Source organism: Oncorhynchus mykiss, chromosome 2 (assembly GCF_013265735.2).
Source record: "Oncorhynchus mykiss isolate Arlee chromosome 2, USDA_OmykA_1.1, whole genome shotgun sequence".
NCBI lineage: Eukaryota > Metazoa > Chordata > Actinopteri > Salmoniformes > Salmonidae > Oncorhynchus > Oncorhynchus mykiss.
Genome location: NC_048566.1, coordinates 67,980,241 through 68,008,137, shown reverse-complemented (window position 1 = coordinate 68,008,137; position 27,897 = coordinate 67,980,241). Strand labels below are relative to the sequence as shown.

General features: G+C 43.2%; 1 protein-coding gene across 2 annotated transcripts in view; it reads left to right on the top strand.

The window, feature by feature from the left end:
* cdh13 (cadherin 13, H-cadherin (heart)) overlaps nucleotides 1–27,897 on the top strand; it is a 526,708-nt gene that overhangs the window by 184,756 nt on the left and 314,055 nt on the right. For both annotated transcript variants that reach the window (XM_036954055.1, XM_036954048.1), the window contains exon 4: nucleotides 3,590–3,703. In XM_036954055.1, coding sequence (XP_036809950.1) covers nucleotides 3,590–3,703 — 114 coding nt within the window. The remainder of the gene's footprint in view (nucleotides 1–3,589; nucleotides 3,704–27,897) is intronic.

The following is a 27,897-nucleotide window of genomic DNA, read 5'->3' as shown; positions in this document are numbered from 1 at the left end:
AACATTCTGAGAGAGAGAGAGAGAGAGAGGTGTTGGTGCAGCAGTAATTTATGGACAGGAAACAAAGATTCATGACTAACTTCTCGTGGGGTGTTACAGTGTCACAGAACTGAGCCCAGCGCTAGGCCTATTCATCACCTGCACAGCGAGGCAGGAGAGGGGGACACACGTTATGTTTAGTCTCCCAGCATTCAGTGCGAGCTTCACGCCTCTCTGGCCTTGACAATGTAGCTAGGTATGTGTATCAAACGGAGTGTGCTCATCAATATCCCCAATGACCGCATGCAGAGCATTGATGGGTTTTAAGCCCCCATCCCTTCACTGCACCCTTCATCTCTCAGCACAGGAAAGAGATAGTGACAGTGTGTTCCATCTTCAGTGTAATACCTGTCATCACTCTGCTGTTTTCCATTGAGCTGCTAAAAATAAAGGTATCGTACTGTATCATAGCAATAAAGCAGCCAGGAGCAATGCATTCTGGGATTGATGTGGTCATACTTACGGAAGTTAGGTTTTACAGGCCACCCAAAGGCCAGGAGCTAGCTTTGGAACCCAATCATAGGAGACAACCCACCTATGAATTTGCATTTAAATACATAATAGTCCATTTAATCTGAAGTAGTTATGTGACCCTCTGGTTGACTGCTTCAGGGATTTCAGAGTCAGTCAGTGGCTGGAAAACACTGTCTGTTACAGGACACTATGTACTTTATGTACCTTGTTCTGGTTGTGTTGATAGGTTTCATATGACCTCTGGAGGTTGTCTGGAACAGGAAAGTAAAGTGAGTTGGAGTGAATTGCCAGTATAGCAGTCAGTGTGCTCTCTCTGTCTCCGTGTCAACGTACAGCTTTGTAAACAACTGCCTTCAGCACCCACCCCTCCTACCTCGTCCCTCTCTGTCATTCTAACAGGGGCGAGCACTGCCAGCTCACAGTGCAGCACAACATTGTGTACAAGATTGTAAATGTATGATGTGCCATAAAAGAGGAAGGACAACTGCTTCTTCTGGTTGTCGACCGGACTGTCGCCATGGCGCCAACTGTTGTTTCTGGTAGCAGCGTGGGCATGGACCTGCTGTTTTAAACTCTCTAGAGACAGCAGGTGCGGTAGAGATACTCTGAATAATCGGCTATGAAAAGCCAACTGACATTTACTCCTGAGGTGCTGACCTGTTGCACCCTCGACAACTACAGTGATTATTATTATTTGACCCTGCTGGTCATCTATGAACATTTGAACATCTTGGCCATGTTCTGTTATAATCTCCACCCGGCACAGCCAGAAGAGGACTGGCCACCCCTCATTACCTGGTTCCTCTCTAGGTTTCTTCCGGCCCTCTAGGGAGTTATCCAAGCCACCGTGCTTCTACACCTGCATTGCTTGCTGTTTGGGTTTTAGGCTGGGTTTCTGTACAGCACTTCGTAACATCAGCTGATGTAAGAAGGGCTTTATAAATACATTTGATTGATTGGATACCCCATGCCAGGGCGGGGATCAGGAGGACCTCTACCGAGTGGGCACAGGGCTGTCACGGAGGAGGGAGGCAGAGACAGATACAGAGAGGGGGGAAGGGTGAGAGGGAAGGGACAGAGGGAGAGGGAGAATAAGAGAGAGAAAGTCAAAAAGACAGTGTATGTAAAACATAGAGAGAGATGGTGACTGCTGGATGTTCTCTCATCCCTGACACGTCACGTTGGTACTGCGGCTGCTGCTCACCCAGCCAGCACAGCACAGTGACACTCTCCTCTCCTATCCTGGCCCTATTCATACATGTGGCGATTACACTGTGGTCATAGAAATACTACATTTTTCTGTAATTTTGCAATATACAAAAGCATCAGTCAATTTGAACAATGTAAATTTGCCATGTTTAAAACTCCTCCAATGTCCTCCACTGTCATATATACAGCATGTTAAGAGTCATATCAGCTCCCCGCCTGCCACTGGTCACTTTACAGGTGAGTGATCCAACTATGCTTCTCCACCATCTGTCCTGTGTGTTCGCTGTCTCTAGCTATTATATTGTATATCTATGAGTGCACAAAAGCACGAGTCTCCTTTGAAGTCTTAGGCTCTCACATTGCTCATGCAGGCGTTTTGCCTGTGTATGTGTTGGCGGGCAGTGAGGCAGCATTATGTGGCCATGTGTCCTGCTGAATGAACAGCCAGAGCCTGGTGCTTGGGTCATTGCAGCTATGCAAATGTGTTCAATTTGAGTCCTGAGTCAATAGCGTGAATGCCAAATATAATTTTCACCAAAACGTTACCTACTAGAAGGGCCCTAATTGCATTAGAACTTACAAAAGGAGAGGGGGAAAGAGAGACGAGGAGAGGAAAGAAGAAGAGAGAGGTACAAGGGAGAAAAGCTACTTATCCATACCACTTATTACGTTTACATACAGTTGCAAATGCACATTGGCTAATGAGTGTGAGCCACACATACGCGCATACACACATGTAAACTGAATGTCTTTCCATACTGTGACAGAACTAGTCACAAAGCATGACACTTTTTCTTGTTCCTCTAGATTCTGTAGTGTTTTGAAGATGGAAATTAACATTTCAAATAGGCTCTGGCTGAATAAACAATAGGTTAAAAAAAAGTGAGTAAATAGGTTTTCTTCGTGAGAGCATTGTCATCTTTCATCTTTCTCTCCTTCGGTCTTTCTTTTCATATCGCTGTATATCTCTCTTTCAATCTTCCTCTCTTTTTCTACTCCCCCAAGTCTGAAAAGATTGAGTCAATTAGATTGTTGAAGGAAGCATAACAATGCAATTACATCAAACCTAATGACTTACTGTTCAAGGTTATAACAGTCTAATTTTGTTGTTAGATTGTAATTCCATCCAAATGAATGTATGTTTCTAAAGACTGTACTGGTTGCTGTGTCAGTCTTAGATAGCCTCCTCTCTTCACTGCCTCTCCAGAACAACCCTATCTGACAGCTGCTGACAGGTGTTAGAATGACAGTATCAATGTACATGTAACTGCCAAAATAAAGGAAACACCAACATAGCGTCTTAATAGAGCATTGAGCCACCGCAAACCATCAGAACAGCTTCTATTCACTTTGGCATACATTCTACGAACCACAACTGTGTGGAAACACCTGCTTTCAATAGACTTTGTATCCCTCATTTACTCAAGTGTTTCCTTTATTTTGGCAGTTACCTGTATGTCCTTTCTTCCACCAATCAGTGGTCATCATGGTGGAGATGAGAGGGGATAGGAAGCCATATGCCTACAGTGTGTGTGTGTGTGTGTGTGTGTGTGTGTGTGTGTGTGTGTGTGTGTGTGTGTGTGTGTGTGTGTGTGTGTGTGTGTGTGTGTGTGTGTGTGTGTGTGTGTGTGTGTGTGTGTGTGTGTGTTAGAGCTTACAATACTGTACAGCCATTACATTATGAGTGTTGTGACACACTCTTCAATGTGAGCAAGAACTACAAGAGCAGCACAATGAACTGTACAGTTACTTGATTGTATTGTGTGTATGAATAGACTCATGCTCAGTGTGCATGACTGTACATCCTTCCTATTCAATGTGATGTGTTTTGAATGCCACCCCTCTCTCTTTGTGTTTGTTTGTGTAGGAGATCCTTGGCCTTGGACAGATCCAGCCCTACAGATCGAAGAGAGCCCTGTTCGCCCCTCGCATGCATGTCAATGAGAACATGGAGCCGCCCTTCCCCAAAGTCATTGGCACGGTAAGCCTCACCCGTCCGTCCCACCTCGGGCTCCACTAATACACTGACTGCTTGACCTTCTGATTAAGTGTTATTCACAGTCAAGCAAAGCGGATATCCATATTCCAGTGAAAACATGCCTCTCCTCATATGTGAACTGTGAATAACATGAATAATCAGTATTTAAACATTAAACAGTACACAATTACACTTAACGAATATAACAACAGTGCTTTGATTTGAGATTTTTGTAACAATAAAAAATCTCAACTTTTTGGATAACACTCAAATCAAATGGGTGGCTTGATGAAAAGAAGGAAACATTTGTGTGCATACTCGAGGAATTCCTTTGATAAATAGAAGGAAACATTTGTGTGCATACTGGAGGAATTCCTTTGATAAATAGAAGGAAACATTTGTGTGCATACTGGAGGAATTCCTTTGATGGATAAAAAAAAAAGATCCTTGATGTGTTTGAAACTGGAACACCAATACATTTGGAGAAAGTTACCAGAACTTTTTAACCCTAATGGGAAACAGCTATTGGACTTTATACCTTCCATAATTTACTCCTCACAGCCTCATTTGCAAAAGAACACTAAGACATGAACAACGCGTCTGTGTGTGTGCATTTAGCCGATCAGACTATATCTCAGAACACCCAGAGAGTCTGAAAATGAAATATTAAAAGAGAGACATCACTTTTTTATTTATTTGTAATTTTTTACATGTTACCTTTATTTAACTAGGCAAGTCAGTTAAGAACAGATTCTTATTTACAATGACAGCCTACCCCGGACGATGGTGGGCCAATTGTGCACCGCCCTATGGGACATCAATCACGGTCAGATGTGATACAGCCTGGATTTGAACCGGGGACTGTAGTGACACATCTTGCACAGAGATGCAGCGCCACTCTGGAGCCAAGCTGAGCCTTGCACATAATGGATAATTGCACAAAGTTCTTCTAAAGCCATGGCATCTTTATTCCCACTCTGTCCCGTTGTTTCTGGGGCCCTGGAGGGTCTGTGGCGGAGCCGTACTGTATCTCTCCCACTCTGTCCTGTTGTTTCTGGGGCCCTGGAGGGTCCGTGGCGGAGCCGTACTGTATCTCTCCCCCTCTGTCCTGTTGTATCTGGGGCCCTGGAGGGTCCGTGGCGGAGCCGTACTGTATCTCTCCCACTCTGTCCTGTTGTATCTGGGGCCCTGGAGGGTCCGTGGCGGAGCCGTACTGTATCTCTCCCACTCTGTCCTGTTGTATCTGGGGTCCTGGAGGGTCCGTGGCGGAGCCGTACTGTATCTCTCCCACTCTGTCCTGTTGTATCTGGGGCCCTGGAGGGTCCGTGGCGGAGCCGTACTGTATCTCTCCCACTCTGTCCTGTTGTATCTGGGGCCCTGGAGGGTCCGTGGCGGAGCCGTACTGTATCTCTCCCACTCTGTCCTGTTGTTTCTGGGGCCCTGGAGGGTCCGTGGCGGAGCCGTACTCTATCTCTCCCACTCTGTCCTGTTGTATCTGGGGCCCTGGAGGGTCCGTGGCGGAGCCGTACTGTATCTCTCCCACTCTGTCCTGTTGTATCTGGGGCCCTGGAGAGTCCGTGGTGGAGCCGTATTGTAGCTCTCCCCATTTACCTCTCAGTTTCTGAGTAGTGAAAACATTTTTATTGTTTCATACACCAGATAGGTGCAGTGAAATGTGTTATTTTACAGGCCATAGTAGTACGACACCCCTGGAGATAAGTAGGGTTAAGTGCCCTTCTTAAGGTCACATTGACAGATTTGTCAGCTCAGGTATAAGAACCAGCGACCTTTCGGTTGGGAGTCAGGCCCCCAATGAGAGAGAGACAGGTAGATCTACAGTCAGCAGATTAATTTGGTTTACAGGAGTTCAATAGGTGTTCTAGAACATTTTTTAAATTAGTTGAAAAAAAAACCCATACAGCTTGTAAATGGTGTTCTTTAGTCACTACTGATTACATACTGTACATACTGTACATCATACCTCATCTCCTTCCATTTCTGTCCATACAAGATTAATTTCACTGTTACGAGAATCATGTAATGGCATACATCAGTGATGTGCCTCCACTGATGGCAGAACGAGGGTTGACTAGCTCCGTGATGTTTTGAAGTAGTCATCCCTTTATAGAGAGATTATGTTAGAATCCTCTGGTACAGAGTATGGAGAAGCTCTGTAAGACTGTGGTGGGAATGACCCCCTGCCAACCCCCATCTCTCTCTGTTTCTCTCTTTCTCTGCCTATCTGTCTCTCTCTCACTCTCTATCTGCTCTCCCCTCTTCTCCCCCAGTGAGTCCTGTATGAGGAGGCAGGCTAATGTGGGCTATTTGACATGACGGAAGCTATACATCGGAGAGCAGGCAAAATGGATTTACCACATGGATACAGCTTCTCCTCCTTATGCTCCTCACTACCAGCATATGACAGCCATTCATTTCTCATAAGTGTTACCCCTCTGAGGGGGAGCCTGATAAAGGGGAACATTTTGATCTGAAATGGCCTGTATTTTGGTGTTTCTACTCCAGTGCATTTTGACCAGACGCAGCTTCGGCAAGAGAAGTTCCGCCCCCATTCATTTTTAATGAGAGCATGCAGAGAAATTGTGGGAAGGTGAGTGGCGAGAACCCTGCTAGCAGAGCGATAGAAAAAGTTGAGCTCTGCTCTACTTTATGCAAATTATGGCCGTGTCTGGTTTTCCAATTCTATATTAGCAGGTCAATGGCATGGAAGAGGATTGCAGAGATTGTTGGTGGTGGGTGTAGAGATTTGCACAACACTGTTTGCTTGAACCTCAATCAACCTAAACCTAAAAGCAGTGATCAAACCATTTGTGAATGTGTTGACTAAATTCAATTGTGATATTTGCCCACTGAAGGATGGAAACCACCAGTAACACACATTCTAAGATCGTAAATGCATGAATTTCCCGTGTAATATGATACCGATTGGATAATGGTATCTTAACATTATGATTCTCATATAGTATAGCTTAAGGCACTTTCATTATACCTGTGTCAGGATGATTATAGTTCACTACCTATACTAAAATATATATATAGATAGGTCTACTTGTAAAATGCACATGAATGGGTACTTTGGATAAAGGAAATTGTGGCTTTGACTTTTTTTTGCAAATCTCTCTTCACCCACCATCAACACCAACAATCTCCGCAATCCTCCTCCATGCCATTTTATTTTATTTCACCTGTATTTAACCAGGTAGGCTAGTTGAGAACAAGTTCTCATTTGCAACTGCGACCTGGCCAAGATAAAGCATAGCTGTGTGAAAAGACAACAACATGGAGTAAACAATAAACAAGTCAATAACATAATCTATATACATTGTGTGCAAAAGGCATGAGGAGGTAGGCAATAAATAGGAGTGAATAATTACAATTTAGCAGATTAACACTGGAGTGATAAATGATCAGATGAACATGTGCAGGTAGAGATACTGGTGTGCAAAAGAGCAGAAAAGTAAATAAAATAAAAACAGTATGGGGATGAGGTAGGTAAATTGGGTGGGCTATATACCGATGGGCTACAGTATGTACAGCTGCAGCGATCGGTTAGCTGCTCAGATAGCAGATGTTTAAAGTTGGTGAGGGAGATAAAAGTCTCCAACTTCAGAGATTTTTGCAATTCGTTCCAGTCGCAGGCAGCAGAGGACTGGAAGGAAAGGCGGCCAAATGAGGTTTTGGCTTTAGGGATGATCAGTGAGATACACCTGCTGGAGCGCGTGCTACGGGTGGGTGTGACCAGTGAACTGAGATAAGGCGGAGCTTTACCTAGCATAGACTTGTAGATGACCTGGAGTCTGTGGGTCTGGCGACGAACATGTAGCGAGGGCCAGCCGACTAGAGCATACAGGTCGCAGTGGTGGGTGGTATAAGGTGCTTTAGTAACAAAACGGATGGCACTGTGATAAACTGCATCCAGTTTGCTGAGTAGAGTATTGGAAGCTATTTTGTAGATGACATCGCCGAAGTCCAGGATCAGTAGGATAGTCAGTTTTACTAGGGTAAGTTTGGCGGCGTGAGTGAAGGAGGGTTCGTTGCGAAATAGAAAGCCGACTCTAGATTTGATTTTGGATTGGAGATGTTTGATATGAGTCTGGAAGGAGAGTTTGAAGTATAGCCAGACACCTAGGTACTTATAGATGTCCACATATTCTAGGTCGGAACCATCCAGGGTGGAGATGCTAGTCGGGCGTGCGGGTGCAGGCAGCGAACGGTTGAAAAGCATGCATTTGGTTTTACTAGCGTTTAAGAGCAGTTGGAGGCCATGGAAGGAGTGTTGTATGGCATTGAAGCTCGTTTGGAGGTTAGATAGCACAGTGTCCAAGGAAGGGCCAGAAGTATACAGAATTGTGTCGTCTGCATAGAGGTGGATCAGGGAATCGCCCGCAGCAAGAGCAACATCATTGATATATACAGAGAAAAGAGTCGGCCCGAGAATTGAACCCTGTGGTACCCCCATAGAGACTGCCAGAGGACCGGACAACATGCCCTCCGATTTGACACACTGAACTCTGTCAGCAAAGTAGTTGGTGAACCAGGCAAGGCAGCCATTAGACCTTCTGATTTTGTCTCTGTATTGTAAAATCATTCTCAGCAAATAAACAAGGTATAATTACAACGTTCCCCACACCCCATTATTTCCCTTTTGTAATTTTTTTTATTAGCCTACATATTGTCTGCTCCTTATTTTCATTTACAGTAATGTGCCTAGAATACAAGTGTTGGATTTGCATTAAACAATTTCACGTCAGATAAATCATGTAGAAAATCTGGTTTATGGTTAACTTCATATACATCATCTACTGGTATCATATTACATTGAGAATATATAGCTCAACAATATGCAAACAATGTGTGAGTTTAGCTGTTCTCTGCTTCAGATGTACAATGACAAGGGGTGTATTACACATGCTCATACCATAAGGCCATTAATGCCATCGTACTGTAGGCTGCATTGGTGATGCATGACATTATAATTAGCTAAATGGGTTCACTTTAGCTGATATCCTGAGATGGTGACAATCAAATACAACAGATTGGAGAGCTCACAACTGGACTAAAAAGCAAGACAGAAACACAAATTGGAGACAGTTCCCCTTCACCCATTTTATTGCAGAATTGTGATCTGTGATTAATGAACATTGACATTAGTTCATCTTGAATAATAGTTTTAAGTTAACGATTAAAACAAGTTTAAACACTCCACTTCAATGAATCAACATTGAATGAATCAACATATCATTTTAAAATAAAATGTACAAATAAGCTAACTCATTTGTAAATGTTGGACCATTATTACTAAAGCATAATTTCAGGTGAACTAAAAATATTCTGGAGCTGGAGCAACAAACCCTTACCAAAAAAAACAGGCTTCTGGCAAAGAGTTGTGGCAAGGCTTTGCCACATGTCTTCACATGCAATTTAGTTTTGTGGCAAACTGTTGTGGCAAATATGCAGCGACTTCTGGCAAACAATTCTGGGAAACTTTTGGCGAGCATTCTACTGTTTTATGTAAATTTGCTGCAAACTCATTATGAATATGCAAATTACATCATGTTTTTGGTTACTTTGAGAATACGGAAAACAAATAACATAACTTCAAATGAACTTGCTTCACACAGAGAAAACTAAACGAAACATGTATTCAATGTCTTAACAAATAATAAATAAATCCAATACTTCCTCTTATCTATCTCACAATTAAACATTATGCTAAGTGGTGCAATACTATACTTGAAATCCTCAGAATTCTAATGAAAAAAAGAGCAAATACTGAGTATTTCCCAAATAAGTTGTTTATCCTTTTGTGACTAGGGGGCAGTATTTTCATTTTTGGAAAAATAACGTTCCCGTAGTAAACGGGATATTTTGTCATGACAAGATGCTAGAATATGCATATAATTGACAGTTTAGGATAGAAAACACTCTAAAGTTTCCAAAACTGTAAAAATATTGTCTGTGAGTATAACAGAACTGATATTGCAGGCGTAAGCCTGAAAAAAATCCAATCCGGAAGTGCCTCATGTTTTGAAAGCGCTGCGTTCCAATGCCTCCCTATTGAGCAGTGAATGGGCTGTCAACCAGATTACTGTTTCTCCGTATTCACCAAGGTGTCTACAACATTGTGACGTAGTTTTACGCATTTATGTTGAAGAATACCCGTAAGCGGCTACATTGCGCAACTGGTCACCTGATGCTCCCAGAGTGATTCTCGCGTAAAATGCAGAGGTAGCCATTATTCCAATCGGTCCTACTGAAAAACCAATTGTCCCGGTGGATATATTATCGAATAGATATTTGAAAAACACCTTGAGGATTGATTATAAACAACGTTTGCCATGTTTCTGTCGATATTATGGAGCTAATTTAGAATATTTTTAGGCGTTTTCGTGACTGCAATTTCCGGGCGATTTCTCAGCCAAATGTGAAGAACAAACGGAGCTACTTTGCCTACAAAAATAATATTTTTGGAAAAAAGGAACATTGGCTATCTAACTGGGAGTCTCGTGAGTGAAAACATCCGAAGCTCATCAAAGGTAAACAATTTAATTTGATTGCTTTTCTGATTTCCGTGACCAAGTTACCTGCTGCTAGCTGAACAAAATGCTATGCTAGGCTAACGATAAACTTACACAAATGCTTGTCTAGCTTTGGCTGTAAAGCATATTTTGAAAATCTGAGATGACAGGGTGATTAACAAAAGGCTAAACTGTGTCTCAATATATTTCACTTGTGATTTTCATGAATAGGAATATTTTCTAGGAATATTTATGTCCGTTGCGTTATGCTAATTAGTGTCAGTCGGTGATTACGCTCCCTCATGCGGGATGGGGAGTCACTAGAGGTTATTTAGTATTTTTCAATGTTTAAAGGGGCAACTACAGAATTTACATGAGCCAAGTGATAACTGAGCAATGACATTTTAACCAATGGAAGTTTAAAAGAGAATAACAACATTTAAATAACAACAACTAACTCCAGTTCAGAGCCCCTTTTGAGTGCACTTTGGAGATGGCGGCCCCTGTGGAAGTCCTTTGTCCAAATTGTTGAATGCATGCACTGAAACAATCAGAAAACACAAAACAAAAACAACATTAAGATACTGAAAACAATTCGTGAAAACACTTTGACATCTTTAAAGGTAGTTGAGGTAGATATGTACATATAGGTAGGGATAAAGTGATTAGGCAACAGGGTAGACAATAAACAGTAACATCAGCGTATGTGATGAGTCAAAAGAGTTGGTGTAAAAAGTGTCATTACAGATAGTTAACCAATAGCTACCCGGACTATTTAACTATCTATTTAACTAACTATTTAGCAGTCTTATGGCTTGGGGGTAGAAGCTGTTCAGGGTCCTGTTTGTTCTTGACATGTTTCATTGGTACCACTTGCAGTGCGGTAGCAGAGAGAACGGTCTATGACTTAGTTGGCTCGAGACTTGTTTAGGGCCTTCCTCAGGCCTCAACACAATTGATTCAAACTAATAATCTAATTATTATCTTCAATCTAGACTGCGGACGTCATCAAGAGCCAGTTGTCTTCTTGCTGACTTGAGTGGAAGAAAAGCAACATAAAATAAAAGGAAACTCTTTTCCACCTTCTCCTCCCTACTTAATCTTCCACCCTCTCCCTCCTCCTTCTCTGTGGGCGACTTTGTTAGCCAGGTTGATGACATCCGCTACTCATTCACTCATCCTATTCAGTCCACTGGTCTCACTCACACAGGACTACTCTACGCCTTGACCTCTTTCTCCCCTCTCTCTCCAGATGACATCCTGCGACTAGTGAGGTCTGGCCGCCCGACAACCTGCCCAGCTCGACCCCCTCCCCTCCTCCCTTCTCCAGACCATCTCTGGAGACCTTCTGCCATTCCTCACTTCCCTCATTATCTCATCGCTGATCACTGGCTGTGTCCCCTGGCTGTGATCACTGGCTGTGACTTCAAAATGTCCCAAGTCGCTCCCCTCCTCAAGAAACCAACACTCGACTCATCTGATGTCAAAAACTATAGACCTGTATCCCTTCTTTCTTTTCTTTTCTAAACACTTGAGCGTGCTGTCTCTGATCAACTTTCTCGTTATCTCTCTCAGAATGATCTTCTTGACCCTAACCAGTCAGGCTTCAAGACGGGTCACTCAACCGAGACTGCTCTTCTCTGTGTCACTGCCAAAGCTGACTCTCTGATCTGTTATCATCCTCCTAGATCTATCACTGCCTTAGACGCTGTGAACCATCAGATCCTCTTCTCTACCCACTCAGGATTGCATCCTACCTGGTAGGCCACTCCTACAGTACCAGGTGACGTAGAGAGGATCTGTGTCTGCAACACGTACTCTCACTACTGGTGTTCCCCAAGGCTCGGTTCTAGGCCCTGTCCTCTTCTCTCTACACACCAAGTCACTCGGCTCCGTCATATCCTCACATGGTCTCTCCAATCATTGCTATACGGATGACACTACTTTTATCCTTCCCCCCTTCTGACACTCAGGTGGCAACACGCATCTCTGCGTGCCTGGCAGATGTATCAACTTGGATGTCGGCCCACCATCTCAAGCTCAACCTCGAACGGAACTGCTCTTCCTCCGGGGTTGAACTCTCCATCACCGTTGACAACTTCAGTGTCGCCTTCACAGAGAGCAAAGAACCTTTGCGTGACCCTGTACAATACACTGTCGTTCTCTGCAAACATCAAAGCAGTGACTCGCTCCTGCAGGTTCGTGCTCTAAAACATCAGTGGAGTACGAACCTACCTCACACAGGAAGCGGTGCAGGTCATAATCCAGGCCCATGTCCTCTCCCGTCTGGCCTACTACAACTCACCATTGGCTGGGCTCCCCACTTGTGCCATCAAACCCTAATCCTCTGCACAATCCGCTGGCTTCCAGTTGAAGCTCGCATCCACCACAAGACCATGGTGCTTACCTACGGAATAGCAAGAGGAACTGCCCCTCCCTACCTTCAGGCTATGCTCAAATACTACATCCCATCCTTACAGGAGGGCAGCTTCCGTTCAGCCTAGTCCAAGCTCTTCTCTGTCCTGGCACCCCAATGGTGAATCCAGCTTCTCCCTGATGCGAGGACAGCAGAGTCCCTGCCCATCTTCTGAAAACATCGGAAACCCTAACTTTTCAAACAGTATCTTAAATAATCCTCCTCCTCACCTTGACCCCCCCCCCCCTTTTCAGGGTGTGACTCTACTGATAGGTACTTTGAGGAAAAATGTACTTTCTATGCCTGTGACATGTGGTTGTCCCACCTAGCTATCTTAAGAACAATATACTAACTGAAAGTCGCTCTGGATAAGCGCATCTCCTAAATTACTAAAATGTCAAATGCAAAATTGAGTTATGCCTAATATGGCAATTCATAATATTTTTTCCCAAATTAATTATTGTTAATTCCTTACACTCGTGGAAATGGACCTATATGGATATATCCAAATTTAAACGTTTCAAACATTAAAAAAAGAACTAAACCCAGTAGAGTCGATGTCTACAACCCACAGAAATCGAATTAGCATAATAAATCATCCCCATAAATATCTGTCAGTTTAAGCTAGAGATATTTTTTATTTTTTGCATTCGATACATCTCAATCCACCGCATCCGTCGATGTCGCACTTCTGCATCTGCGGTGAAAGGTGACAGAGCGACAGCGGTGTTTGTCAGACCATGAGACATCACGAAAATGTCTCTTCTCGCAAAGTCGTCTGTAGCGTTCCAAACAGTTTGGCCTGCAAACTAATATTTTTTCCATTTAAAAACATGTTTTTGGTTACTAGTCCAACGCTCTAACCACTACTGCTGCCCCTTTATGACCCCTTTATGGAAAGACGAACATGATTGTGTTCCCTGTTTTGCTCTGCGACCCCCACAAGCATCTGAAGTCGGTACAGCCGATCTGCCAACGTCTGTCTGTAGCGTCCGAACAGTTTGGGCTACACACTAAAATGACTCCTCTGGTGAGACTCTCATGAACACGTTTGTTCACACAAGTCTCGTCTGAAGGTCCCCCGGAAACAGTTGAAAAAAATGAATGGAATTACTGTATATATGGAGACTGTTTGGTGCCATTAAACAAATGCATTTTTTTAAACATACAAATGTTTCCTGATCTCTCAGATATAGGACAGACTATTCAGAAAAACGTCCTTTACATTTTTTGGGGGGACATGCTGTTGTACCATGTAGTGAATCTATTATTTTGTGCTAATAGCAGTAAGGGAAAAAAAACATGTTTAATCAAATAATTGTTTTATATATTTTTGGGGATACTTTAAGGGGTCTTAATATTCTAAATCAAATAGCAAAATGATCCTTGGTATGACCTTTTTTTGTGGTCTCACCTTTGGGGGGTAAGGACACAAAGAAGGTCATATCAAGGATCATTTTGCTATTTGATTTAGAATTTTAAGACCCCTTAAAGTATCCCAAAAAATATTTAAAACAATGATTTACCTGACACAAGACTGAATCCAAACATTACACTGTTGATTTTATGTGCATTTTACATTTACTGTAATTTTTGTCACCTGTGAAATCTGAAAATACTCTGGATACGTTCAGTAACATAATAATAATATTAATAGAATTTTTGGAGAAGGTGCAAAATAAGAAAAAAGGATTACAAGGGTTTGAAGTTCTAGCTCGTTAGCCTACACATAGTGGTTTGCCTTAGCCAGCTGCTAGCTAGCTAGCTAATAATACATAGTTTTTTACTTTTTCTAAATGTATTTACTTACTTGAATAGGTTCACTCCCACGCCCACGAAGCAGACAATCTTTTGGAGAGAAGCGATGTCATGTGGAGGCGCCACTTCTGGTCAAAACCCAGAGATCCAGGATTAGAGGAGAAACTCATTGGTTTTGAATACTCTCTCTCCATTTCTTTCTCTCTTTCTTACCAGGAGAGGAATTAAGCTACCATTTATTATAACTATTCCAGAGCAGCAAGTGGGCGTCCAGGCGGTTTGCTCAGTGCGCAGGCTTGCTGCCTGGGGCCTTGTTCATTTAGTCTAATTGATTGTGTTAATTGTGTTAGGATGACTGTGAGGGCAGGAATCCCACTCTTCCTTCCCTTCTGTTTTTCCACACGTTAATCCTCACTATGGTGAAATGTGCAAATTCTGGACTAAACTGTCTCGAACAGTCTCCTTTACAGAGATCCCTAGATGAATCAAAGTGACGTGAAATCCATTTTGATGAGACGAGCTTGAGGGAGGGGAAAAGCAATAAAGAACACGTTTGCCTGGCTTGCACACTCCCAGTAGCCTACAGTAATATCTATGAGTACTGATTGGTTCGGATTTATATACTTTAAATATTGTTAATCGTCAGTTATACTAGAGACATGAGGGGTGCCGGAGTCTAGGGTCTACACCAGAAGTTAATGGTTATCTGTAGGAGGAATGTATATGCTAGATGCAATTAAGCTTGGAATGTACTGAGTGCAGGGCAGACAATAACATGTTGGCAGGCACTGATAAGGATGGAGAGCTGTGGATGTGACAGTACCCCCCGACGCGCGGCTCCAGTCGACCAAAAAGACGATCCCGGGGATCGGGAGCGGACCAGTCACCTCTGCTGAGGCGTGGGAAACCTGTCAGTCCGGCTGATGAGGTGGAGCGTGGCGACCTAGAGCGCCGGAGAGAGCATGCGGGACGGTACAACCTCCCCGGTGCTTTTGGCTCCAGCCGCAGGACACCAACCAAAGGGACGGTCCCGGGGATCAAGTGCGGACCGGTCAGCCATGCTCATGCGCGGGAACCTGTCGCCGGACTGGGGTGCGGGAACCTGACAGACAGGCTGAGGCAGGGGAACCTGGCGATCCGGCTGAGGCATGAAAGCCTAACGAACCAGCGGAGGCATGAGAGCCTGTAGCGACTCCCAGACCCGACGTCATTGCCACCGAAACAAACAAAAAAACTCCCTGATGCTTATCTTAGGTGAGGCGTCATTCTGTAACGATGTGCGTTGAGAGTCGGGCAGCAAGTTCAGAGTGTGTGTGTTAATAAAATAAACGGAACATAACACAAAACAAGAAACACTAACAGCACACAGGCATGAAACAGAAACAATGATGCCTGGGGAAGGAACCGAAGGGAGTGACATATATAGGCAAGGTAATCAAGGAGGTGATGGAGTCCAGGTGAGTCTGATGATGCGCAGATGCGCGTAACAATGGTAACAGGTGTGCGCCATAACGAGCAGCCTGGTGACCGAGGTCCCGGAATGGGAGCACATGTGACAATACCTCTATTAATGGTCACATTGAAACATTAAGTTCAGATTAATGGATTTAGAGATACGTTTAATTCAGAACTGTATAATAGTTTGTGACATTGACTAAACATAACACCATAGTGAATTATGTACTAGGTGGAAGAAAAGGAAGAAAGTTTGTCGAAAGGGTGGAGACGAGGAATGAGAAATGTAAAGATGTACGGCTCAAGCTTTATTTCATATGCATGGAAGTCTTCTCTTCTGAGTGCTCTGGTGATTACTGTGCAGGGATAGCAGTGGGGGTTTCAGTACCAGAGGCTATATATACTGTTGGAGGTCAGTGTAGCAGACAGCTTAATTCAGAGTCGATCAGCATGTCTGCTCATGAAAATAATATAACTTCACCGAAGTTACTGAAGTTTACAGTACCTTCAACTTTCTTTGAGCAAAAACTAGTGTTAGATTATTTCATCACATTTTCACCTTAGCCTGAATGTTCCTCACCTCCACCTTCACCTTGGCTGATTTCCTTTAACGAGGACCTAACAGCTAATCAGGAGGCACTAATTGTGCCATTGTTTCCCCTACTGATGTGAGTGGATGGACGTTGTGCGATGAGGATGAGCCAGGCTCATCACCACCTCAAAGGCCAGTGGGGGTTGCAGGGGTGCCAGGGACAGGGGGCCCCTCCAGCTACTTCTTGCTAATTACCAGCAGAGTAGGCGGACAATCAGTTCGATCTGAGTCTCTGATTGCCATTAACAGCTGCTGCTTTGACTTTGTAACGACATCTGAAGCACCACCGGGGAACGGAGCTCTCCACCTGCCTGCCATAAAGCAAACAGAGAGACGCTCCTTTTGTGTGGCTTCTGTTCTGAATATGTCCCAGAGCTGTGAAGAGCTCCTTGGGGACATCTTGGTGCAGTCTGTTTGCTCGCTGGAGAGACTGCAGCTCCCCTCTTCCCTAACACGGAAATACACTCTCTGAGACAAGGAGTGTGTGAGTGCTCACTCCCTCTCTTCTGTTTCCTCGTTTGCCCCCAAGTTTATGTCACAGGCAGTGTACAGATGTTGGATCTTAACTTGATCGATGACAATTTTCCTGCTCCATCAGGAAATTCAAATGATCCTTGTGATTCCTTGAAAATGAGCAGTTATCTTTCTCTCCATGTGGGGGCAGTCGAGTCATTGGGATCAGGCCTGCTGCCAAAATAATATCCTCTCTCGCTCTCTCAAATGCTAGGCCTAGGTCCTATTACTGCAACATTCAAATGCACAAAAATGTATCTGAAATGCAGCCATACACATCGACAACTGTCATTTTATATGCCTTAATAACACAAGATAGATATTGGTCTCCACTAGGCTACATGTGTCAAGTGTATCCTAAGGTTAGGAATGAATGGTCAATGCACACATATAGGCCTACCGTGTTAGCGGGGGTTTGATTCCAGCCCACGGCCTTCTAATCAAATCAAATTGTATTTGTCACGTATAAAACAGGTGTAGACCTTAAAGTGAAATGCTTACTTACAAGCCCTTAACCAACAATACAGTTTTAGAAAAAATAAAGTGAAAAGTGAAGAAAAAAAAGTGTGAAGAAAGTATGTTCTAAAACAAACTGAAGTAAAAACAATAAAAATAACAGTAGCAAGGCTATATACAGGGGGTACCGGTACAGTCAATGTGCAGGGGCACCGGTTAGTCGAGGTAATTGAGGTAATATGTACATGTAGGTAGAGGTAAAGTGACTATGCATGGATAAAAACAGAGAGTAGCAGAAGCGTAAAAATGGGGGTGGGGTGGGGATAATGCAAATAGTCCGGGTAGCCATTTGATTAGCTGTTCAGGAGTCTTATGGCTTTGGGGTAAAATCTGTTAAGAAGCCTTTTGGACCTAGACTTGGTGCTCCGGTACCGCTTGGCGTGCAGTAGCAGAGAGAACAGTCTATGACTAGGGTGGCTGGTATAGAGGTCGTGGATGGAGGGAAGCTTGGCCACAGTGATGTACTGGGCCGTACACGCTACCCTCTGTAGTGCCTTGAGGTCTGCGGCTGAGCAGTTGCCATACCAGACAATGATGCAACCAGTCAGGATGCTCTCGGTGGTGCAGCTGTATAACTTTTTGAGGATCGGAAGACCCATGCCAAATCTTTTCAGTCTCCTGAGGGGGAATAGGCATTGTCTTGCCCTCTCCACGACTGTCTTGGTGTGTTTGGACCATGATAGTTTGTTGGTGATGTGGACACCAAGGAACTTGAAGCTCTCAACCTCCTCCACTACAGCCCCGTCGATAAGAATTGGGGTGTGCTCGGTGCTCCTCTTTCTGTATTCCACAATCATCTCCTTTGTCTTGATCATGTTGAGGGAGGGGTTGTTATCCTGGCACCACACTGCCAGGTCTCTGACCTCCTCTCTATAAGCTGTCTCATCATTGTCGGTGATCAGGCCTACCACTGGTGTGTCGTTGGCAACCTTAATGTTGGTGTTGGAGTCGTGTTTGGCCATGCAGTCATGAGTGAACAGGGAGTACAGGAGGGTACAGAGTACGCACCACTGAGGGGCCCCCATGTTGAGGATCAGCGTGGCAGATCTGTTGTTACCTACCCTTACCACCTGGGGGCGGCCCGTCAGGAAGTCCAGGATCCAGTTGCAGAGGGAGGTGTTTAGTCCCAGGGTCCTTAGTTTAGTGAGGAGCTTTGAGGGTACTATGGTGTTTAACGCTGAGTTGTAGTCAATTAATAGCATTCTCACATAGGTGTTCCTTTTGTCCAGATGGGAAAGGGCAGTGTGGAGTGCAACAGAGATTGCATCATCTGTGGATTTGTTGGGGCATTATGCAAATTGGAGTGGGTCTAGGGTTTCTGGGATAATGGTGTTTATGTGAGCCATGACCAGCCTTTCAAAGCACTTCAGCTCGGGGGTTTTGAACTCACAACCTTCCGGTTACTAGTCCAACGCTCTAACCACCAATGTTAGTTTCCATTCATACAAAGTGTCGGGTAAATTGCCACACTAGATTTGGTAAACGAGGAAATACTTTACACATTTTTGAATTTCAATAGCATTAATAACAATTAATTTCACAGTATAATTTCAGGTACATATGATGGTGAAGGATTACTAAAAATGTACCCCGAGTAAATAAGTGTTTCAACAATCAAACAACAAACAATATCTAGATGTCACTATCAATCATGTTACTAGTATGCAAATCAGACACATTTCAGCATTGAATTAAACATCAAGGTAGATATTCAGGTAAGAATCATGTAAGTAATAAATAATCAAACAGTGCAGATATCAATTGCCATAGTCAAGTCAATCATATTTCTTTCTGCCATGGTAGGATTTACCTGCCATGGCTAGGTGGGATGCAACTTTTGTCAAATTGATGTCAAAAGTTGTATTTGTTTTTGTATTTTAGCTAACCCTAACCCTTTTCCTAACCTTAACCTATTCTTCCTAACCTACAACGCCAATTATCCTAACTTGCTTCATAAGTTCTAATAACCTGCTATGAAAAGTACATTTTTTACAAAAAGCTGTATCTCTTCTAGACAAAACTGGATTTACCCTCTATCCTCTTTCTCTTCCGAAACTGTCCTTTCCACTTTGAAGGGTATTTTAATTGTTTGGCTGGCCCTTTCTCCTCCCCCTCTGCCTTGACGCTACAAGCTGTAAATAAAAAGACACACACAAAACTTCATTTCGAGTACATACAAAAAGCTTACTGAGATGATACACTTGAGTGTATGGCAGATTGTCATAAAAACAAAATTATATTTAGACAGACACAGAGTGAGAGAGAGCAGTGGAGTGGGAGGATGCTGTGCTCAACCAACCCATTGATCTATACTACCGTTCAAAAGTTTGGGGTCACTTAGAAATGTCCTTGTTTTTGAAAGAAAAGCACATTTTTTGTCCATTAAAATAACATGAAATTGATCCGAAATACAGTGTAGACATTGTTAATGTTGTAAATGACTATTGTAGCCGGAAATGGAAGATTGTTAATGGATATCTCCATAGGCGTACATAGGCCCATTATCAGCAACCTTCACTCCTGTGTTCCAATGGCACGTTGTGTTAGCTAATCCAAGTTTATCATTTTAAAAGGCAAATTGATCATTAGAAAACCCTTTTGCAATTATGTTAGCACAGCTGAAAACTGTTGTGCTCAATAAAGAAGCAATAAAACTGGCTTCTTTAGATTAGTTGAGTATCTGGAGCATCAGCATTTGTGGGTTTGATTACAGGCTCAAAATGTCCAGAAACAAAGTACTTTCTTCTGAAACTGAAGGCTATTCCATGCGAGAAAATGCCAAGAAACTGAAGATCTCCAACAACGCTGTGTACTGCTCCCTTCACAGAACAGCGCAAACTGGCCCTAACCAGAATAGAAAGAAGAGTGGGAGGCCCTGGTGCACAACTGAGCAAGAGGACAAGTATATTAGTGTCTAGTTTGAGAAACAGACACCTCACAAGTCCTCAACTGGCAGCTTCATTAAATAGTACCCACAAAACACCAGTCTCAACGTCAAAAGCGAAGCGGCGACTCCAAGATCCTGGCCTTCTAGGCAGAGTTCCGCTGTCCAGTGTCTGTGTTCTTTTGCCCATCTTAATATTTTATTTTTATTGGCCAGTCTGAGATATGGCTTTTTCTTTCCAACTCTGCCTAGAAGGCCAGCATCCCGGAGTCGGCTCTTCACTGTTGACTTTGAGAATGGCGTCTTTTCATTGAGAATATTTTACATTTTTGTATTGTTTGTTGGTTTGGCAATGCAACTGTCAGCCAGAGAAATATACTGAAAAGGAATATCACCACAGCAAGTAAGGTACTTGGAGTCAAACAGACAGGCTATCCCTCCTAAGTAGCTCACGCTAATGTTCCTATCGACCCAGAAAGGTCAGCAGGCTAGTCATTTTTTATTGGTAACTGTTAGTAAAGTTGTTTTGTCAATTTGCTTTGTATTTTAAATGCCACAATAAAGTCAGTAAAGTAGAGTTTTCAAATGAGCAATTCTTGAAGTTTCAAAACAGCTTTTAAGCAACTGGTTTCACAAGCAATTTGAGAATTATGTTTATTAGCATCTCAGTTTAGAGCATCCAACCATTGGTGAAGGTTCTAAGGCCATTTTGTAAGAAACAAGGCAATGACTTTGCTTAACGCACACACTATACATTCAGATGGACTTATCCTATGCATAGTGCATATGGCTAACACATGTTATTTGAGTTACAGGAGCCATTACATTTTGTCTAGAAACACATTCACAAAAGTAACCTATAGTGGGGAGAACAAGTATTTGATACACTACCGATTTTGAAGGTTTTCCTACTTACGAAGAATGTAGAGGTCTGTAATTTTTTTATCATAGGTACACTTCAACTGTGAGAGACGGAATCTAAAACAGAAATCCAGAAAATCACATTGTATGATTTTTAAGTAATTCATTTGCATTTTATTGCATGACGTAAGTATTTGATACATCAGAAAAGCAGAACTTAATATTTGGTACAGAAACCTTTGTTTCCTGTAGTTCTTGACCAGGTTTGTACACACTGCAGCAGGGATTTTGGCCCACTCCTCCATACAGACCTTCTCCAGATCCTTCAGGTTTTGGGGCTGTCGCTGGGCAATACGGACTTTCAGCTCCCTCCAAAGATTTTCTATTGGGTTCAGGTCTGGAGACTGGCTAGGCCACTCCAGGACCTTGAGATGCTTCTTACGCAGCCACTCCTTAGTTGCCCTGGCTGTGTGTTTAGGGTCGTTGTCATGCTGGAAGACCCAGCCATGACCCATCTTCAATGCTCTTACTGAGGGAAGGAGGTTGTTGGCCAAGATCTCGCGATACATGGCCCCATCCATCCTCCCCTCTATACAGTGCAGTCGTCCTGTCCCCTTTGCAGAAAAGCATCCCCAAAGAATGATGTTTCCACCTCCATGCTTCACGGTTGGGATGGTGTTCTTGGGGTTGTACTCATCCTTCTTCTTCCTCCAAACACGGCGAGTGGAGTTTAGGCCAAAAACCTCTCTTTTTGTCTCATCAGACCACATGACCTTCTCCCATTCCTCCTCTGGATCATCCAGATGGTCATTGGAAAACATCAGACGGGCCTGGACATGTGCTGGCTTGAGCAGGGGGACCTTGCGTGCGCTGCAGGATTTTAATCCATGATGGCGTAGTGTGTTACTAATGGTTTTCTTTGAGACTGTGGCCCCAGCTCTCTTCAGGTCATTGACCAGGTCCTGCCGTGTAGTTCTAGGCTGATCCCTCACCTTCCTCATGATCATTGATGCCCCACGAGGTGAGATCTTGCATGGAGCCCCAGACCGAGGGGGATTCCATTTTCTAATAATTACGCCAACAGTTGTTTCCTTCTCACCAAGCTGCTCTGTGGGCCGGCAACCTGCCTAAAATGTGCAGGAGGATTTCCAATAATGTGTCCATGAACAAAGGGGTGTCAAAATCAAAAGTAAGTCAGTATCTGGTGTGGCCACCAGCTGCATTAAGTACTGCAGTGCATCTCCTCCTCATGGACTGCACCAGATTTGCCAGTTCTTGCTGTGAGATGTTACCCCACTCTTCCACCAAGGCACCTGCAAGTTCCCTGACATTTCTGTGGGGAATGGCCCTAGCCCTAGCCCTCACCCTCCAATCCAACAGGTCCCAGACATGCTCAGTGGGATTGAGATCCGGGCTCTATGCTGGCCATGGCAGAACACTGACTTTCCTGCCTTGCAGGAAATCACACACAGAACGAGCAGTATGGCTGGTGTCATTGTCATGTCAGGATGAGCCTGCAGGAAGGATACCACATGAGGGAGGAGGATGTCTTTCCTGTAATGCACAGTGTTGCGATTTCCTGCAATGACAACGAGTTCAGTCGGATGATGCTGTGACACACCACCCCAGACCATGACGGACCCTCCACCTCCAAATCAATCCCGCTCCAGAGTACAGGCCTTGGTGTAACGCTCATTCCTTCGAGGATAAACTCGAATCCGACCATCACCCTTGGTGAGACAAAACCGCGACTTGTCAGTGAAGAGCACTTTTTGCCAGTCCTGTCTGGTCTAGCAACGGTGGGTTTGTACCCATAGGCAACGTTGTTGCCGGTGATGTCTGGTGAGGACCTGCCTTATAAAAGGCCTACAAGCCCTCAATACAGCCTCTCTCAGCCTATTGTGGACAGTCTGAGCACTGATGGAGGGATTGTGCGTTCCTGGTGTAACTTGGGCAGTTGTTGTTGCCATCCTGTACCTGTCCCGCAGGTGTGATGTTCGGATGTACCAATCCTGTGCAGCTGTTGTTACATGTGATCTGCCACTGCAAGGATGATCAGCTGTCCGTCCTGTCTCCCTGTAGTGCTGTCTTAGGCGTTTCACAGTACCGACATTGTAATTTATTGCCCTGGCCAGATCTGCAGTCGTCATGCCTCCTTGCAGCATGCCTAAGGCACTTTCACGCAAATGAGCAGCGACACTGGGCATGTTTCTTTCTGTGTTTTTCAGAGTCAATAGAAAGGCCGCTTTAGTGTCCTACGTTTTCATTGATAACCGTCTGTAAGCTGTTAGTGTCTTAACGACCGTTCCACAGGTGCATGTTCATTAATTGTTTATGGTTCATTGAACAAGTATGGGAAACAGTGATTAAAACCTTTACAATGAAGATCTTTGAAGTGATTTTTACAAATTATCTATGAAAGACACGTTCCTGAAAAGGGCTGTTTCTTTTTTGCTGAGTTTATTTAACTTCATAAAGACTGAGTGCTAAGTTGAAAGACTTCCAAGCTTTCTAGGAAAGACAATCAGCACAGAAGTGTGAAGTGAGAGGTGTGGAGCTCCCACCCAAATGCAGAGGCCTCTTTGGCAAAAAAAAATGACAAGGCACAGAAAGATTAAAAGAAAAGCTCCTCAAAAATCAGAAAACTGTAAAACGAGGTCCCTGAGACTGAGCCACCCTGTCAACCTTTACAAGAATGGAACGGTGGTGGTGCAGGGCAACTTCATACATCACCGAAAGGACTTCCACATAATCAAAGTGAGAGCACGGCAGGAGAATCTTTCTCTTGGTGATGACTCCGAGAAAGTCTGGACAAACCTCTTCAAAATTTCCTGCAGATGAGGATAGCCCCCCCCCCCCCCCCTCCCCCAACACTGAACACAACCAGGTCACACAACTGCACTGCTCCTCCATAATTGACAGGGATAAATTCACCAAGCTGGAGAGAGACATGGTGGATCTCAAAGAGTTAGTCAACACACTCCAGACCACACAGACACACAAAACAGACCAGCACAACACCACCACACCTGTAGTACCCAGAGGGCTAAAAGTGGAGATATATGGCTGTCTGAGAGAGCTAACAAAAATGAAAAATGGTTTGATGAAGAATGCCACAACCTAAGAAAGAAATTAAGAAACATTTCCAACCAAAAAGATAAGGACCTAGAAACCTGAGCCTACGCCTTCACTGTGGAGAATCACTAAAACAATACAGAAATACACTATAGAAAAAGGAGCAGCAAGTCAGAAATCAGCTCAATGTAATTGAAGAATCCATAGAATTGAATCACTTTTGGGAAAATTGGAAAACTCTAAACAAACAACAACACAAAGAGTTATCTAACCAAAACAGAGATGTATGGATAAACCACTATAAACAAGAACAAACAGCAAAAACATATAAATGATCAAATACAAATCTTAGAATCAACTATTAAAGACTACCAGCACCCACTGCATTCTCCAATTACATTGAATGAACTACAGAACAAAATACAAACCCTCCAATCCAAAAAGGCCTGTGGTGTTGATGTTATCCTCAATGAAATTATAAAATATACAGACCACAAATTCCAATTGGCTATACTTAAACTTTTAACATTGTCCTAAGCTCTGGCATCTTCCCCAATATTTGGAACCAAGGACTGATCACCCCAATCCACAAAAGTGGAGACAAATTTGACCACAATAACTACCATGGGATATTCAGCAACCTTTGGAAAATCCACTACATTATCATTAACAGCAGATTCAGACATTTCCTCAGTGAAAACAACGTACTGAGCAAATGTCAAATTTACTTTTTACCAAATTACCATACGACAGACCACATATTCACACTCCACACCCTAACTAACAAACAAATAAAGCAAAAAAAGGCAATGTCTTCTCATGCTTTGTTGATTTCAAAAAAGCTTTTGACTCAATTTGGCATGAGTGTCTGCTATACAAATTGATGGAAAGTGGTGCTGGGGGAAGGGGGAAAAACATTAACGTTATAAAATCCATGTACACAAACAAGAGTGTGCAAAGCTTTCATCAAGGGAATGGGTAGCTACTTTGAAGAATCTAAAATCTAAAATATTTTTTATTTAAAAATGTTGGGTTTACTACATGATTCCATATGTGTTATTTCATAGTTTTGATGTCTTCACTATTATTCTACAATGTAGAAAATATTAAAAATAAAGAAAAACCCTGGAATGAGTAGGTGTGTCCAAACTTTTGACTGGTATTGTATATCAACGAATTTGCGAGGGCACTAGAACATTCTGCAGCAAATGGCCTGACACTACTAGAATCTGAAGTAAAATGTCTACTGTTTGCTGATGATCTGGTGCTTCTGTCCCCAACCAAGGAGGGCCTACAGCAGCACCCAGATCTTCTGCACAGATTCTGTCAGACCTGGGCCCTGACAGTAAATCTCAGTAAGACAAAAATAATGGTTTTCCAAAAAAGCACCAGTTGCCAGGACCACAAATAGAAATTCCATCTAGCCACTGTTGCCCACACAAAAAACTATACGTACCTGAGCTTAAACATCAGTTCAAGAAGGGCTTTCTACTCCATCAGAAATAACATACAATTCTGAATACCAATTAGGATCTGGCAAAAATACTTGAATCAGTTATAGAGCCCATTTTTCTTTATGGTTGTGAGGTCACCAACCAAGGATTCACAAAATGGGACAAACACCCATTTGAGAATTCTGCAGAAATATTCGCCATGTACAATGTAAAACACTAATGCATACAATGCATGCAGAGCAGAATTAGGCCGATACCCGCTGACCAACCAAGAATTCACAAAATGGGACAAACACCAAATTGAGACTGCATGTAGAATTCTGCAAAAATATCCTCCCTAAACAGAGAGTACACAGTGTCAGAATGCCTGGCCACTTTGACTGACACCAAATTTACGAAAGCTTTGACTATGTACAGACTCAGTGAGCATAGCCTTGCTACTGAGAGAGGCCACCGTAGGCAGACCAGGCTTTCAAGAGAAGACAGGCTATGTGCACACTGCCCACAAAATGAGGTGGAAACTGAGCTGCACTTCCTAACCTCCCACCAAATGTATGACCATATTAGAGACACATATTTCCCTCAGATTACACAGGCCCACAATGAATTTGAAAACAAATCCAATTTTGATAGACTCCCATATCTATTGGTTTGAAATACCACAGTGAAATACCACAGCAGCAAGATGTGTGACCTGTTGCCACAAGAAAAGGGCAACCAGTGAAGAACAAACATCATTGTAAATACAACCCATATTTATACTTATTTGTTTTTCCTTTTATAGTTGAACTATTTTCACATTGTTACAACACAATATAAAGCCATAATATGACATTTGAAATGTCTCTATTCCTATGGAACTTTTGTGAGTGTAATGTTTACTGTTTTTTGTCATTGTTTATTTAACTTTTGTTTATTATCTATTTCACTTGCTTTAGCAATGTACACAAACAGTTGAAGTCGGACGTTTACATACACTTAGGTTGGAGAAATTAAAACTTGTTTTTCAACCACTCCACAAATGTCTTGTTAACAAACTATAGTTTTGGTAAGTCGTTAAGAACATCTACTTTGTGCATGACACAAGTCATTTTTCCAACAATTGTTTACAGACAGATTATTTAACTTATAATTCACTGTATTACTATTCCAGTGGGTCAGAAGTTTACATACACCAAGTTGACTGTGCCTTTAAACAGCTTTCGAAAATTCCAGAAAATTATGTAATGGCTTTAGAAGCTTCTGTTAGGCTAATTGACATCATTTGAGTCAATTGGAGGTGTACCTGTGGATGTATTTCAAGGTCTACCTTAAAACTCAGTGCCTATTTGCTTGACATCATGGGAAAATCAAAATAAATCAGCCAAGACCTCAGAAAAAAAATTGCAGACCTCCACAAGTCTGGTTCATCCTTGGGAGCAATTTCCAAATGCCTGAAGGTACCAAGTTCATCTGTACAAACAATAGTACGCAAGTATAAACACCAAGGAAACAGGCAGCCGTCATATCATTCAGGAAGGAGACAAACATATTTTGGTGCGAAAAGTGCAAATCAATCCCAGAACAACAGCAAAAGACCTTGTGAAGATGCTGGAGGAAACAGGTACAAAAGTATATATATCCACAGTAAAACGAGTCCTCTATTGACATAACCTTCACTCACGCTGCCAAACATACCCTCGTAAAACTGACTATCCTACCGATCCTCGACTTCGGCGATGTCATTTACAAAATAGCCTCCAACACTCTACTCAGCAAACTGGATGCAGTCTGTCACAGTGCCATCCGTTTTGTCACCAAAGCCCCATACACCACCCACCACTGTGACCTGTATGCTCTCGTCGGCTGGCCCTCGCTACATATTCGTCGCCAGACCCACTGGCTCAAGGTCATCTATAAGTCTTTGCTAGGTAAAGCGCCGCCTTATCTCAGCTCACTGGTCACCATAACAACACCCACCAGTAGCACGCGCTCCGCAGGTATATGTCACTGGTCATCCCGAAAGCCAACACCTCCTTTGGCCGCCTTTCCTTCCAGTTCTATGCTGCCAATGACTGGAACGAATTTAAAAAATCACTGAAGTTGGGGACTTATATCTCCCTCACTAACTTTAAGCATCAGCTATCTGAGCAGCTCA